This window comes from Lonchura striata, chromosome 6, assembly GCF_050655825.1.
Source record: "Lonchura striata isolate lonStrDom1 chromosome 6, ASM5065582v1, whole genome shotgun sequence".
NCBI lineage: Eukaryota > Metazoa > Chordata > Aves > Passeriformes > Estrildidae > Lonchura > Lonchura striata.
In genome coordinates, this window is record NC_140708.1 from 27,565,639 (window position 1) to 27,580,951 (window position 15,313).

The 15,313-nt window shown below is 40.3% G+C and overlaps 1 protein-coding gene across 2 annotated transcripts in view; it reads left to right on the plus strand.

Annotated features, from left to right (window-relative positions):
• ARMH3 (armadillo like helical domain containing 3) overlaps positions 1–15,313 on the plus strand; it is a 123,245-nt gene that overhangs the window by 17,072 nt on the left and 90,860 nt on the right. For both annotated transcript variants that reach the window (XM_021536380.3, XM_021536381.4), the window contains exons 11-16: positions 1,116–1,176; positions 2,117–2,163; positions 2,825–2,900; positions 5,466–5,559; positions 10,364–10,465; positions 14,891–14,949. In XM_021536380.3, coding sequence (XP_021392055.1) covers positions 1,116–1,176; positions 2,117–2,163; positions 2,825–2,900; positions 5,466–5,559; positions 10,364–10,465; positions 14,891–14,949 — 439 coding nt within the window. The remainder of the gene's footprint in view (positions 1–1,115; positions 1,177–2,116; positions 2,164–2,824; positions 2,901–5,465; positions 5,560–10,363; positions 10,466–14,890; positions 14,950–15,313) is intronic.

The window sequence follows — 15,313 nt, forward strand, 5'->3', positions numbered from 1 at the left end:
CAGATCAGAGACGGTTAGGAGGTGTAAACTCTTCCAAATGGTGGAAAGGAGTAACTACTGCTGAAGAAAGAGCCAGAAAGTCAGCAGAAAGGGTAGCATATTCTTAGCCTCTGCTTCATAAGCAGCAGCATAAAACATGTTAGCTTTCCTAAGAGTAAAATGCCTTAGAAAAAATTGGAAGCTTACAGCAATTTCACCTAAGAAACTCAAGAAATTTTTTTTTTGTGCAGTAGGATTCTCAAAATATCCAGAAAAATGTTTTAATTCTTTTGAAAGCCTGCTGTGATAGTTATGCAGTGGACTTGCAAAATCAGCAAATCACTTAAATGAATATAACAGAGTAAATTATTAAAGCAGAAAAAAAACCTTCACCCACCCAATTTCCTTCATTCTGACAGAAGCTGTCTCAGATCATGGCCTGTTTTGCTTAGCTCAGTCCTTCCCCCTTTCCCAAGAATTTAGAGTTGGTTTCTTGGCATGTTACATTGTGTGTGATCAGATTGCTGTGTGAGCTTTGCTAGTCCCTTTGAGTGCCAGATGAAGCAGTGTAGCTTAAATCTGAGGTACCCGACTTGATTGTTGACTTCACTTGCTCTAGTTCCAGTCTTTTCAATTGCTCCAGGAAAGTGGGATCAGGCCATGAATCATAAAGGTCCACGTGGTTTCTGCTGGCCATTTCTGGTGGTTTCTTTCTGCACCCAGTTGGATGACCAACTCTGATTTTTTCTGTAGTGGATGATGAAATGAAACTGTTCTGTGGTTATTGACTCTTTGTTCTCTTGTGGCTTATTACTGTTTGTCCAGTGCAGGACAAAATTTCTGAAGTCAGTTGACCCCTTTCCTTCCGAGTTAGCCCAGATTGTGTCCTCTGTAACAGCACAAGCATTGTTCAAGTTTCATATCTTTCAGCAGCCTCACTTCAACTCTACACAATTTAGAAATATTTTAATACCCTTTATCTCTTCTTTTGGGAGTTCTTGAAAAAACTTCTTGAATGTTGAAGTTTCCTCCATCCTATATTCTTGTCAAATAAGACTAACACACAGGGATTTAGGTGAAGTAACCCTGGTTCAATTTCTAACCCTGAAACTTCATCCTTATTCCTTTTTGTTCAGGCAATACAAAGATAAAGAAGAGGAGCATCAGACTGGTTTCTTCTCAGCCCTAACTAACATGGTAAGGAAGGAAATGGTGTTTTTCCATTCTTAAAAAGGTGCATTCATGCAAGTTCAGCAGGAGAGTGTTTCTAAAAAGTGTGAGTTCTGGAGGTGGAGATGGATTGAACAAATCAAAACTAAATATAAGTAAAATGGTTGTATTCTGAGGAGTGTGTTGTCTGGCTGGGAAAGCTCTTTCAAAGGAGGAGACCTCTAATCTTGTGTTGATAGCTGAAATTCTGTTCCTATATCTTCTTCACTCTAGGTGACTATTTTAAAAATCACCTTACTTTAAACTTTTAATCATTTTTTTAACTCCTTAATCCTTTGAAAAAGCTATGTGTTTTTAAAAGCTAGTTACTACTCTGGTGATGTAGTCTAAAACATAGGGGCACATAGTCTGGTCTGTCACTAGTCTTTGAGGTTCTCTTTACTCTTTTGTTTCTTTAGCATGGATGCACTTTACAATGGAGTAAAGCTTGGATTCTGCAGTGGGCACTGTCTGCATTTTTGAAGGGGTACCCTTCAGAAGCAGTTGTGAATTTCTTCCTTGTAAAGAATATCCACTGTTCCCCTTGTTAAGTTTGGCTTTGCTTTAGTCAGAGATTTCATTGTATTCTGAGATCTAACTGACAGAAAAATTTCCTGTAGGTAAGGGTAGCTCAGTGTAGACAGCTCTCTGTCAGGAGTGACTTGGGTAAAACTGCACTCACCCCAGGGAAAGCTGGTAGGAGACAATCTCTGTTGTCCTCTTACAAAATGGCAAACTAATCCAGTCAGGGATTCAGGCTCCAGTCCTTTTTTTTTTTTTTTTTTTTAATCCTTTTTTATGATTCAACAGATGAAGCATTGGTCAGTGACAATACAGCAAAATAAAATGTGCTTTTATCCATGTGTTGTCTCTTGCTGTCTAATAGCTTTCCCAAATTCCTGCTGTGCAATGCTCTCTCTTTCCATAGGTGGGCAGCATGTTCATAGCAGATGCTGATGAGAAGATCTCTGTCCAGTAAGTGCACAGATGTTATTTACACAGTGGAGTGGTCGGTGCCATCCGTTCCATCACAAAGCTATTTAATGTCACAAAGCAAACTAGAGGAGCAGGTTCTCCTGTCACTAAAATGGTACCACACCCTGCAAACTGTGGATTTGCCCTTCCATGAGGAGGGTAAGCAGGAGGAGACACAGCTGGATTGCTTGTAATGAAGTCTATAAAAAAAACTCTGGTGGTTTTTATGAGGGATTTATGACATATAATAGGTGTGTCAGAGGTGGCACATGAGAAGCAAAGGTTTATGCACTCTGAACCTCACCAAAGTACTTTCTAAACCAAGGGGGCAAGTGATAAATATGAGGAACTTTAGTGATTTTAGGACTCTCTGCTCTTAAAAGAGAGGGCTTTAAATGAAAAACACTGAGCAACTAGGGACACCTTCAGCAGGAAGGTAACAAAGCTTGTGGATGTGCTCTAAAAATAGCTATTTTTATGGATTGCTACTACTAGTACTGTTATTAGTACTACTAATAGTTGGAAGAACAACTAGATTGCAGAGGCAGAGTTTTCCATATTTGAAAAAAAAAAAGACTTTTCAGATAGGCTATGCTTCTGAAAAACTTGGCTTCTGGTATTCTGATCACTAACTGTGCCTTTGTCTGTATCCTTCCCACAGAACAAATGAAGCAATCCTTCTGGCCCTTTATGAAGCTGTTCACTTAAACAGGAATTTCATCACAGTTCTGGCACAAGTGAGTTTCAGTGGAATGTTTCCCCATTTCTTTGTAGTGGATGTCTTTGAAATCAGAGAGCCAGAAATGGAATTGGTGAAAAGATACTTTCTTTTTTTTCCCCCTTATGTACTTGTCATAGGATCAGCATGAAAGAGCAGAGCAGGCCAGGGCTGGGAAAGAATTTTTATTATATACTTCCTGCCTTGACAGTAAATGAGTAGAGTTTTGAGGTCACAGTTCATGTTGGAATGATTAATTTTTGCCACTAAATGGGAAGGGCTGCATGGAGTGCCTTCTGTGCCCTACTGATAGTCCAGTTAGGGGGAGAATGGAGTGAGCAAAGCAGTTGGTGTAGCTCTCAGAACAAATCACAGTTTTGTTAAGTTAATGTTGAGAGAAAGAGGCTGATCCAATTCCCAAATTGGATGGATTGTCCTGTATGTGTGTGCATGGACTGTGTGTTGTTGTCTGTTTGGGTATTCTTCACTTAGGGACCAATTGACATGTGACAGTTGTTTCAAATACTATTTTGTGTTCAGACTTCCTTGAACAGCCTAGCCCCTTTGGCATGGGAACCAGTCATTGGAGCACAGCACTTGTCCTTGGGCTTTTTATGGTGGAGAAACAGCCTCCTGAGGGGCTGCTCTGATCACAAGCCTCTGGATGCTTTTCTAACCACTGCGAGTTTGGAGAGGTGGTTGCTGCTGGGAGGCAGATAATGAGCCTGTCTGATCCAGTGATTGTGCTGAACAGGTAGCCCAGTGTGTTTAGGAACCTTCAGGTTCAGGCCTTTAATTTTGGTCTGTAGGTATTGCTTGTAATCCGTGAGAAAAACAACAGAACAGTTGACACCCTTCCCCAGTTTGTTCATGTCCTCATAGTGCAGCCATAGATCGCAGGCTAGACACTTGGCATGATAGAGGAGATCTTTGGGGACTCCTGACAGTAGTGGTGATGGAAGAAGTCTGGTAAGCAGATCTCTGTTTCATGGATGGTTAATTTGTTGAAGTTCCCTCCTCAGCTTTTCCCCAGTTATTCATTCCTACCACTTCTCAGAGATTTCTGCTCTTTCAGTTTTCTGTAATACTAACTCAGGCCTTTCTGTGGTCAAGATATTCCTGAGGGAAGAGAGGCATTTGGCAGGGAAAAGAGCAGAGCAGAAAAAGATCAGCTAGAGTAAAAGCTCTTAAAAATAAAAGGATAGACTAGTTACTTGCAAAAGAAGTTGAAGCAGCCACTGATCAGTGGGTTGAATTGGAGAACTGATACTCTTGGGTGGATTGTCTGTAATCCTTCATTTAAGAGAGGGCAAGGTAGGTCATGTCATGTTGAAAAAGCCTCATAAAAGCTGATGAATGCTCTTGCCTAAAGCTGGTGTCCATTGCTTGGTGCTGCATGAATGGCTTCCTGCTGCTGTGTGGCACATGGGAAGAGCAGGGATTCAGTTGTGTGGGTATCTGGAGTGTTAAGTGTGTGCTCACCAGCTGTGGGTGCTTGGGTTTGCTGCTGGGTGGCACTCTTGTGTCTCAACTGCCAGTCACTGTTCTGGAGAAAGAAGGTAAGTCCCCAAAACCTGTCTAAGGAAATCTGGCTTATGTAAGACTTCCAGTGAAAAACTGTGTTTTAAGTGTAAGTTGATAGCTATAGGGATGTAAATAATTTTTGAGTTGTAGTATGTATATCTGTGCTTCCCATAAAATATACACATTTATAGTTGTTAATAAAATGAAATATTCAAAGGCAGTGTGGAGGATATCCACTTGTGAAAAATCCTATGGAACTAACTATCATCAAATCAGCAGTTCTGTATCTTCCTTTTATTTTGAAATTGTGATGATATATTAAGGCAGATGATACATTTATGTAAAACTTGCCCTATGAAATGGACATTTTGCTTGGCAGCCAGACTCAAAAATAGCATGGCAGATTGCCTACGCTCTCACCAGTGTGGATAGGTCCGGAAGCTTGCAAAGAGTGAAGTCAAAGCAGTAATTAGGCAGGCAACTATTAGCAAAGATGAAATGGGGAGAGTGACTGGCTGATGGAAGCTGAGAGGATCAATAATGATAGTATTATTTATGTTATGCACTGTTTTCCTGCAGTGTCTTTCCTGCAGTGCTTTACAGTGAGACAGGAAAGTAATAAATTGCCATTATCTTTGAATATGAATAGATGGGGGGCAGGTGCAAGGAGAATTTTCTCTTAGAAATAGAAGTAATAGGATCGTGGGGGAAGACTTCAAATGCACATCCTTGGTTTGTTTTAGGGGGAGTTAGAAGCTATTAGGCTTTTGCAAATCTTGTCCCATTCTACATTAGGGAAGGGGATTTTTTCTGTCTGCTGGGGAGAGCCACCACTCTGATGTATTTTCATGTTTTGTGGAGTAGAGAAATTGATGTACAGTTTAATCGTTAAACATCCAAGGTCAGGAGCCATGGTCTGGTTCTTTGGAGAAGAGGTTGAAGTTTCTTGAGACTTCTTTAGTCATGTCTAGTGTGCAAGAGCATGGAACAATACAAGTAGTGGTCTGTGTTTCTAGTGCCTGGGGAAGCAGTTGACCTGTGCATTTGTGTTTTCTCTTAGAGCCATCCTGAAATGGGTTTGATGACATCACCAACGAGCCCAGTTCCAACAACACCTGTCACACCACTTGGAACCACCCCACCTTCTTCAGATGGTAAAAATGCAATGATCTCCTGAGGAAAAATAATTTAAAACTGTTAAATAACTAGCAAACTATTTTCTAGAGTTTTCAACTAATGAGGTCTGTCTGGAGCAGATGTAACTTGGTGGTCTCTTCCTGGAGTAATATATGCCTTGCTAAACATGAGCAAGATTCTTTGATCAAATTTATTTTTATTTTGCCTTGTGTATTGCTCAGTGAAATTATGCTGATATTCCTTCTGAAAATAGTAGTGCCCCAATATTTGCATGAAAGTACACCCAGCCTATTAGTTATTCTGTGTAGGCTTTTACTTATGAATATTTCTAGTGTCAGGTCCTTTGCCTGGGATTATTTGTTATTGGAACAGATTTACAGAGAATCACTGTGGATTCCTGCTTGTCGTTAATGCACTTGTCCTCAGCTTTGAATTAATTGGGATTTGAATTCAGTCTGGGTGTGGAAGTATTCCTCACTCTTATTATTGCCTTTTCTTTGATAGGCTTTGTAAAGGACTGCTTAACCTGAGATCTCTCTTCTAAATGAGATGTTATGTGTCCACATAAATATGCTTTGAAATCATCTAAAATAAAACCCTTTCATTTTAAGGTATGGATAGATATTACCTAGTTGAAGAGAAGAAATGAAATGGCTGTTTTCATGTACTTTAATGGCATCTGAGCTGAAGAGTGTTTAATGAAGGAACAGAGTCAATTTGAATAGAACACAGTTCAGAAATATTTCTGGGGAAAAGCAGCCTGGGTTACTCAGTTATATATTCAGGTCATTTGATACCCTAGTTAAGGATGATCCTCCTCATGGATGAATTCTGTCTGGTTGCCATGGATAACAAAAGCTTCAGATAAAGAGTCCCCTATGTCTCTGTGTGCATATAACATAAAATGTGGAGGGATGGGCATTTTGTGGGCTTCTGTTCAACGTGTTCATTACAAATGTATCCACCCCCACACCATATTACATGACTGACAGAATTTGTGCTTACCTACATCTACAGCTTGCTTGCATTTTTTTTCTGTATTTTTTCATTTACCACAAGACAAAACAAAATAAAAACAAAACCTCCATCCTGCTTTTAGCAGAGGCAGTGATCTTGAGAAGTTTGAGGCTTCTTGTGGCTTGTATGGTTACTAAATTTAAGAAAAGGATTTGATCTTTATGTGCAGCAATTGCATTGGGAAGCTTGCTTTATTTTTATCTGCTGTCACCTTGTTGATCTGTACAACGTGATTTTTTTTTTTTTTGTGGCCCTTGGCTTGGTTTAGTTCGGTGGTGCTTGAGTACTGCTGTTTTAAAGATTTGTCAGAATTTTCCTCGTTTACTAAAATCTTGCAACTGAGCTGTAAAATTTGCCTATGGCTGCCAGTTAGCAAGAGGCTTTTTGACTTTGGAATGATAAGATTGCTTTCTCTTTACTGCACTAAAAAAAGTGTAGTTGAACTGTTTTGAAGTGACGTTAAGGTGTAGAAATCCATCTGTGAATTTCAGGTGCTTTTCTTTTATGCTATTGGAATAAATAAGGGTTTATATTCTACTTTGAAATTTCTCTGACTTTTAACCTATAGTGTAAATTAAGACCTGTAAAGTTTCAAAATGTGTGTTAAAAAAGGTCTGTATCATGAACCAGGATAAGTAGCGATGTGTGCTTCAGAGTGATTTCTTCCTTTTTTTTTGAGAAATGAGGCTTTTGCTAGAAACTGTTTATCCATAATATGTAAATCAAGTGTGCCTGTCACCATAGTTATCTAAATGTCAGTTTGCTTACTGTTGTTAAATATTCATTCACTACGTTCATTGTAACAGCTCAAGAAGGATCCACTGGGGATATAAATACATTTTTCAGACTTTGAGCTAAATCTTTGAGCTATTCATAATATTGGGAGTGAGAAAGCTTCCAGTCTCATTGCACAGACTTTGCCAACAGACATGGCACATTAGTAATGTGTCAGGAGCCCCAGGTCTTCAAGACTGAATGGACTAAACCAGCACATGCGTGGGCATGTGCAACCTTTATAACCTAACAGCCCCATTATGTTTTTTTATGTGATTCAAACAGTGAAGTTATATTGATCTATTTGACCTGCTGTTTCCAAGGGCTACAGTTTTGTATTGAAGGTGATTGTGTAATTCTGAGTTCCATGAGAGCCTCTGCTGTACTCTGGGCCTCTCATTGCACAGTTTAAAGAATCCTGGATTATTCTGGTGGCTTGTCTCCTTCATCCTTCTGTGCCTGCCTTTGCCCCAGTTGAAGCCTTACTTGCCTCATTACATGGTTATGAATACAAGCCTGGAATTTTGCAAGGTGTTTTATATTGAAGCAGACTTTTCTCTGAACCAAAATACCGTTGTGTACAGGATGAAATTATTTCCCCTCAGAGCCCCCAAGCTAGTCATCCAACAATCACATGTAATTCCTCACTTCTTACAAGATCCAGTCTCATGATAAATAACTTTTTCTTTCCTAAAAGGTGAGAAAAGCCGTGAGCATTCCTGAGCATAGGCAGAAAAGAGATGAGATAATACTTAAGATGTTTGTATCAGTGGTCTGCAGATCTGTTTCTGGTGCAAAAGGAGCCCTGTCTTAGGCTGTCTTTATAGCATGAGAAGAGAGGGACTTTGGTCAATCATAATGCAAACCATCTATGATGTTCTGAATGTGAGAACCTGTGAGTTTCACCCCCTCGGCAGCCAGAACAGTCATGTTATTGTCATGTCAGGACAGTTGCATAGAGCTGGAAAAAGTCTCCTTAACTCTGGAGCCTGGTGCCCTGTGCTTGCAGGCGTATCGTCATACAATCCCTTGAATTTATCAAACTCTGGCTGAATCTGTTAAATTTGTTCCCAATAATTTCTGGTTGGGGGCAGTTTCAGCATCTTGTTCCTTGGTTAGAAATATTCAACTTTACAACCTGGGTTTCTTGTCAATTCATACCTATTTGTCATGGTGTTAAGCCTCCCTTGAAATGGAGGTCGCTGTTCCTCTTGTGTTGATTTACTCACCTGTGTGTTTTGCTGTCTCACAAGAAAGGTACTCTGTTCTTCTGATCAGCATACTAGCCTGTCTTTAAACTTGTCAAAGTTTAAGTTTTTTTGTCTTTGAACACAGCTTCTGCATATTTATTCACAGTGGTTGAGACAAGGCCTCACCAGCACCTTGTGCAGGGCGTTGCAGTGTTTGTGTTTCTGCTGGAAGTGCATTTCTGTATATATGTTGTAGAACTGCACTCCTGAGCCCTTCATGTTGGTAGCTTGTCACCTCGTGATCTGATCATGGTGTTTTGTTTGTAGCTGATGAGCTCTCAGCTTGCCATGGAAATAAATCCCTGAATTCCTGACCCTATGGCTTTCATTATTTAATTTCATCTTGTGTTTATTAATTGTTCTTGTTTGTATCCCATTCTTTGTGTGCAGTCTGATACTCCTTTGTGTTTACATATCCCAACTTTCTGCCAGGTTAATTATCAGGTTCATTATCAAGCAACTGTTTCTTATGTCCAGGTCACACAGAAAAAAACCCCAAAAATTATTCTCTGAACTGATGTCTACAGAATTCAAGCAGTAATTTTTTCCCAGACCAGTAATTTCTCTGATTGTATTTTGTGTGCCAGGTCTTTGATGTGAAATAGGAAAGAAATTTAATTTAATTTAAATTTCTTTCTGGGTTCCCACCTATCTCCTTCACTTTTAATTTTTTTTATACATAAATGTATTAAGTGCTTTACTGAAGTATTCCTAGGTTAGCTCCATCAGTTTGGGGATTTTTTTTGTCTGAGCTACTTTATCTTAAATGGTATCAGACTTATCTGTCAGGATCTGCAGGTAAATGCATGATGAATGATTCCTGCTGATTTTTCTCCTCCCTTTCAATATTTCTCGTAAAGCTTTCCAAATGGAAAGGCAGAGAATGGCCCTTTAGGACAGCTCAGGCTCAGTCATCAGTAAAAATGTGGCTCAGTCACATGATAGAGGCTTGACAGCTCATAAACTCAGTGCTTCAGATGGTGCATGGGGAATGGGGGAACGAGTGAGGAGGCACATTGTGCAATTAGCTGAGGAAATGAAATAGCTTATTGTAAAGTCTAAGGCAGATGATGTCCACTGTTAAGGTGGCAAAAGTACAGCTGGTGTCCTAGAGAAACGCCAATGAACCACTGCCGGTATGGAAAGTATGTTTCTGCTTCCTTCTGGGTTAAGATGTATCTAACACAAACTGGGACTGCTTTTGCTTCTTGGTTTTTATAAATCTTCTGTTTCGGCCTCGGTTTTCTGTCTCTTTGGCTCTGCAATACTTGTTACATTATGTCTTGTGTGTTGCTTCTGCAAGAGAGACTGTTGTTGAGAGGGAAGAATGGAATTGACACAGACCTTCTGGAACTCGCATTTAAAATCTGCTGAAACAGAGAAGGGCCTTTCCTGGGCACGTCTCTTTGTAAAATGAGAATTGTGTGACTGTTATCTGTGTTGCTTGAAAGAATTAATTTGGTGTCAGTACAAATATCCAGATTTCCCTAGGCTGGACATGTTGATAAGTGCTAAAACAGTGGGGTCATCTCCCTGGGAGGAGGAGCAGGGGCAGGACAGGGAAGGATATCACTTTACTTAGAGCAGATGAAGTGGTCTCTGAGGGCATGGTACCAGTCTTCATAACAAAATCTTTCCTGGGTTGTCATGGAGGAGGAGGTGAGGTGGCCCTGCAAGTAGGCTGATGATACCCCAGACCTGTGAGTCTGTGTCTTAGTTATCTGTATAGTTATTTATTGTATTTGTATAGGATAAATGTGTCTTATCTGCTTTGTTCCAGTTATAAGCTCTGCAGAGCTGCCTTTGGATGCAGATGTGCAAACTAGCAACCTGCTGATAACCTTCTTGAAGTACAGCTCCATTGTGATGCAAGACACAAAGGGTGAGTGAATTCTGTGGATGCAGCCAACAGTGCAGGAGGGCATGAGAACATGCCTAGTGCCTCCAGAAATAGAAGTGGAGTCTCTTTATAGAAAGATAGAAGATTTCACCTTTTGAAAAAACTAAGTGATTTCTTATTGTGAGATAAGACTTAGGAAAGTAGGAGAGATGTCAGGTATGGAAAGAACGTAATAATAAATGATAATACCTAAAAGCCAAGCCTGTCTATGTGCTGAAGGTGCAAGTATATCTGATTCACAACTATCTGTCAGAAAGAGGAAAGTCTGAGACCAGAGAACTGTATTTTTAAGAACACTTAAAAACTGACTCAGAGGGCAAAGCTCATCATTAGAAGGAAGTACTTCCTTTGTCCTTTGGTTAAACAGGTAGCTCTGTAATTATAAATAGGGCAGCAGCAACTTAGACTGCACTGGCAGTAATTTGCTTGAGAAAATATCTTTCTGTGTTGTGCTTTTTGTTTCCTCCTGTACTTCTGTGGGGTTAATTTCAGCTCGCTGGAATTGAAGTATTGCTTAATCTCCTGCTCAGGGTACCCAAGGGTGCTGTTTTGCCCAGTGGTTATAAGGGCAGGACCACAGTGTGAACATAACAAGTGATCTTTGCACCGTATTTCAAGCTGTTACCGACTTTTGCTGTTAAGTTAGATATAACATCAGAAATATGAAGATCTTTGCAGAGCTATGTTACATCAATTATTGAATTTCATGAATGCTTAGCATTGAATAAGAGAGCAGGCAGTTTCCTTTTATCTACTAGCTTGCAGTGAAATTGGTTTTGGCTGTCCTGCACTTGTTCAGTAAGCAAGCTAGTTGAAGAAAAAGTAATAATTGAAATTAGGACCGGAAGGAACTTCATGCACCCCTATCTGGCTTTGGCTGGGACATAGTTAATTTTCTTCTTAGTATCTGGTACAGTGCTGTGGTTTTGGATTCAGTATGAGAATGATATTGATAACACACTGATATTTTGGCTCTGGTTAAGTAGTGCTAACCCTGTGTCAGGACTTTTCAGTGTCTGATACTCTTCCAGTGAGGAGGAGCACAAAAAACAGGGAGGGAGCAGGGCCAGGATAGGTGATCTGAACTGGCCAAAGGGATTTTCCACACCATAGAATGTCATACCCAGTATATAAACTGCAGGAGTTACCCAGAAGGGGACAGTTGTTGTTTGGGGATGGGATGGGCAGCAGACAGTGAGCAACTGTATGATGGACTGTATTGTGCATCACTTGTTTCTCTTTGGTTCCATTACCCTCTCTCACTCCGCTGATGATTTATCATTATTATGTCAGTTATTAAATTGTTCTTATCTCAGCCCAAATGATTTACCTTTTACTTCCAAGTCTTCTTCCCACTGTGGGGAGAGGAGAAGCATTGTGAGTGATTGAGCAGCTGCATGGTACTTAATTGCTGTCTGGGGTTAAACCACAACTCCTTGGAACCAAGGCTGAATCAGGTTTACCTGTATCTTTTCTCAGACAGGTTGGATGAATATACTGTGATAATGGAGCACCATTTTCAGATTATCCATTCCAACATTTAACTATACTTACTGTGAGAAAACTTTGTGTGCTTCCTAAATTCTTTGCTGTGATTTAAATTAATTACTAGTTACCTTCTTCAAGATAGATATTGAGAACGGATTATTTCCTTTTTCTATGTGTCAGCCCTTGCATATTTGAAGTCTGCTTTCATGTTTCCTCTTGCTTTTGTCTTTTGAACTAAACCACATCAGTCTTGGCTCAGTCATTTTAATATATTGCACACGTGAGGAGGGCTTACCAGCTCTCTCATTTGCTTTTCTCAGGGTCTGTCTTGCTGATCCAAGACTCCGATGGAACAATTTTATATTTTTCAATTTAACTTCTGCCCTTATTAGTCACTGTAATGTGGAAAGTCTGCACAGGGTCTTGGAAACTGCCACACAGGATTAGTTTCAGATTGAACGAAATCTGATAGAAGGGATTCGTTACTAAACAAGCCAGTGAGAGATAACTTTATTGTGTTATGAGACAGGAGTTGATGTTTCTTTCTTTCTTTCTTTCTTTCTTTCTTTCTTTCTTTACTTTGGTTCTAAGTTGTATAAGGTCTGAAATTCGTGCAGCTGACAGATCTCCTTCCCACCACAGCACTTCATGCAGTGAGCTCCACTGATCATTTAAAAAGTGTACCTTCCAAACCAATACTTATTAATTCTAATGGGTGTATTCCTGACCTTATATGTGGAGCACTGCCTTATTTTTTTTCTTGTATAAGATCAAGCATGGAACAGACTGCCCAGGCAAGTCCTTGAGTCACAATGCCTGAAGGTATTTAAAAGACATGTAGATGTGGCAGTTAGGGATATGGTTTACTGGGAGATTTGCAGTGCTGGATGAACGTTTGGACTCCATGATCTTAAAGGTCTATTCTAACCTAAAGTATTCTATGCTTCTATGTGATACCAATATAACAAGAGGAATAAATAATTCTAATTTACTCCTTCTGTCTTGAGACAGGTGAGAACACTTAGAGGGGAAACTGGTTTGTCCCACATCCAGGACTAGACAGATGTTTTGGTCCTGTCCCAGAGAGCATAATTTAATAGATGGTTTGCTAGATCCTTCTCTTGTTATCCTCCCTTGTGTCACTCAGAGGCAGCTGCCTTGGGAGAAACAAAACCTCTGTGTCATTTTCTCCCATCTGTGAAACAGGTCTCATACTGCTATACCTCCCTGTAGAAAGTGGTCTGCTTTGTTGCTTTAATTAAGGTTTCTGTGAAAGTGTGAAGTGTGTGTGCAAGTAACTGCTAGCATAGCTGCCCCATAGCTCCTGAAAATGGTCTGATGTTCATAATACAGTGGCAGAGGGCAGAGTCCCTGGTGTGAAACAGGAGCCTTTACAGCATGATCCCCAGAGACAGAAGTGGTAGCAGCACCTACAGGAATAAACAGGGTGGCCTTACAATACAAAAATAACAAGACTCTTGTGTATCAGTTTTATTCTAGGTCATTTCTCCTTCTTGCTGAAGTACAAAACTTCATACTTAAGCATTTTAGCTGAAGTAAGGAGATGGAAGAGGCTTTTAACTCTCCCATTCCAAAATTCCTCTTCACCTTACTTAGTGCTGCAAGATGAAATCATCACACTTTGGGGCACATCTTGTTAGTAAATATCTGTCCCTGAGCAGCATATAAAAGAAAACAAAACGGGTGTCAAGCTAGAGAGAACAGCCTAGCTAAGCCCATTCTGTCTGTTTTTATAATTAACGTATACACACCAGCTATCAAAGTGTTTGTCAAAGTCATCTGCAAAGAAGGAATTTGGCTGATGTTGTTTCCTGCTTTATATGAAAGTGTGTCTGACTGTTTCAGATATCCCTCTTCTTTGAGCTTGACTCTAAGGCAGATGTCTGGGATGGTGTGTTTAGTACTCCTGTGCTTTAGAGCAGCTTTTGGAAATCTTGGGAATGTGCAACATTAAACCTTCTCAGAATTTAGTTATCAGTGTGTTGTTTTTTGTTGGTTTGTTTTTGTGGGTTTTGTGGGGTGTGTGGTCCAAGCACATTGTTTTTTAGAATTAAGATTTTTAAATGTGCTTGACTGGACAGTACCTTCTAGAACATGATCTTACCTGGCCCTGCTTTGAGCGAGGATTGAACCAGAGATTTCTTCTATCCTGTGTTACTCCATGACTATATGTTGGGGTTTTTTTTGTATTCAAGGTTAAAATTGAGAGGAGTTTTAAATAATCCAAATAAAAGTTGTGTTATTCTGCCTTAGTCCATCTGTTTTGCTCCAGCTATCATTCAAGGCAAAAGCTGTTTGAAGTTGTGAGATGAATAAGAAGTTGTGAAACATCATCAGGGTGAAACTGTTGGCTTAAAATGCTAAGTCTTTGCAAATTCCCTTCTTTCATGGTTTTGCAAAGAGCAAAGTAGAGAGAGAGTCATGTCTCTCAATACTGGGGTTAAAACCTGGAACTTAGAGCATAATGTCAGCAATTCTTTTGCTATGCAGTGCTGTGCCTCTCCGAAAGCTTTGCTGCTTGTTTCATAACCTACAGCAAAGGTGATGTTTTGCTTTCCACCTTGTCTGAGGGAACAGTGTGTCTCTGCTGTGACAGAAGGACAGTATTTAGAGTATCTGTGGAAGTAAAACTGAATGAGACAGAAGCCCAGGGGGTAGTTATAATGCTGTTTGAAGTTCAAATCTGAACCTTTGTTGTTGGTGCAGACTGGTGACAAGTGGGTGGGCTTTAGTGGCCAGGCTGGAGGGTGAGTGCTTAAGACTATTAGCTATCATGGAGGAAGTAGAACTGTGAAGAATCTCCAGGCTGGGCTTTTCTTTTGCTGCAACAGCTGACTTGCTCTTCAGCCTTTCTAGGCTTGTGTGGCTTATGGAGGACTTGTTTTGTCTCCTTTGCAGATGAGCACCGGCTGCACAGTGGCAAGCTGTGCCTCATTATCCTGACATGCATTGCAGAGGTAGGTTTCTCCTGTGAAGCTGCTCAGCTGATGGTGTGTTACAGGGCTCTATCCCCCTGCCTCCTGTGGCACTGAGTGGTGAGGTCCTCTTGTACCATGTTTGCTAATGTAGTTGATGCAGTACTGTTAAAGTTGACTTGAAACTTGAAAGTTGGATCATCTTATTTGAGTTAGCCAGCTTCTGGGGATGCAGAGAAAAAAGAGTGAACCTAAGCCTTTTCTCTCTTAGCTTTTGAGTGACCCTGTGGTGTGGCTTTTAGATGAGTAATGTGCTAATGGCTTTCAGCTCTGTGCTGTTCATGGTAAACGTGGGCTGTGCCCTATCCCTTCTGCCAAAGAAGGATGCAAGTCTGAAAGTAAGTCG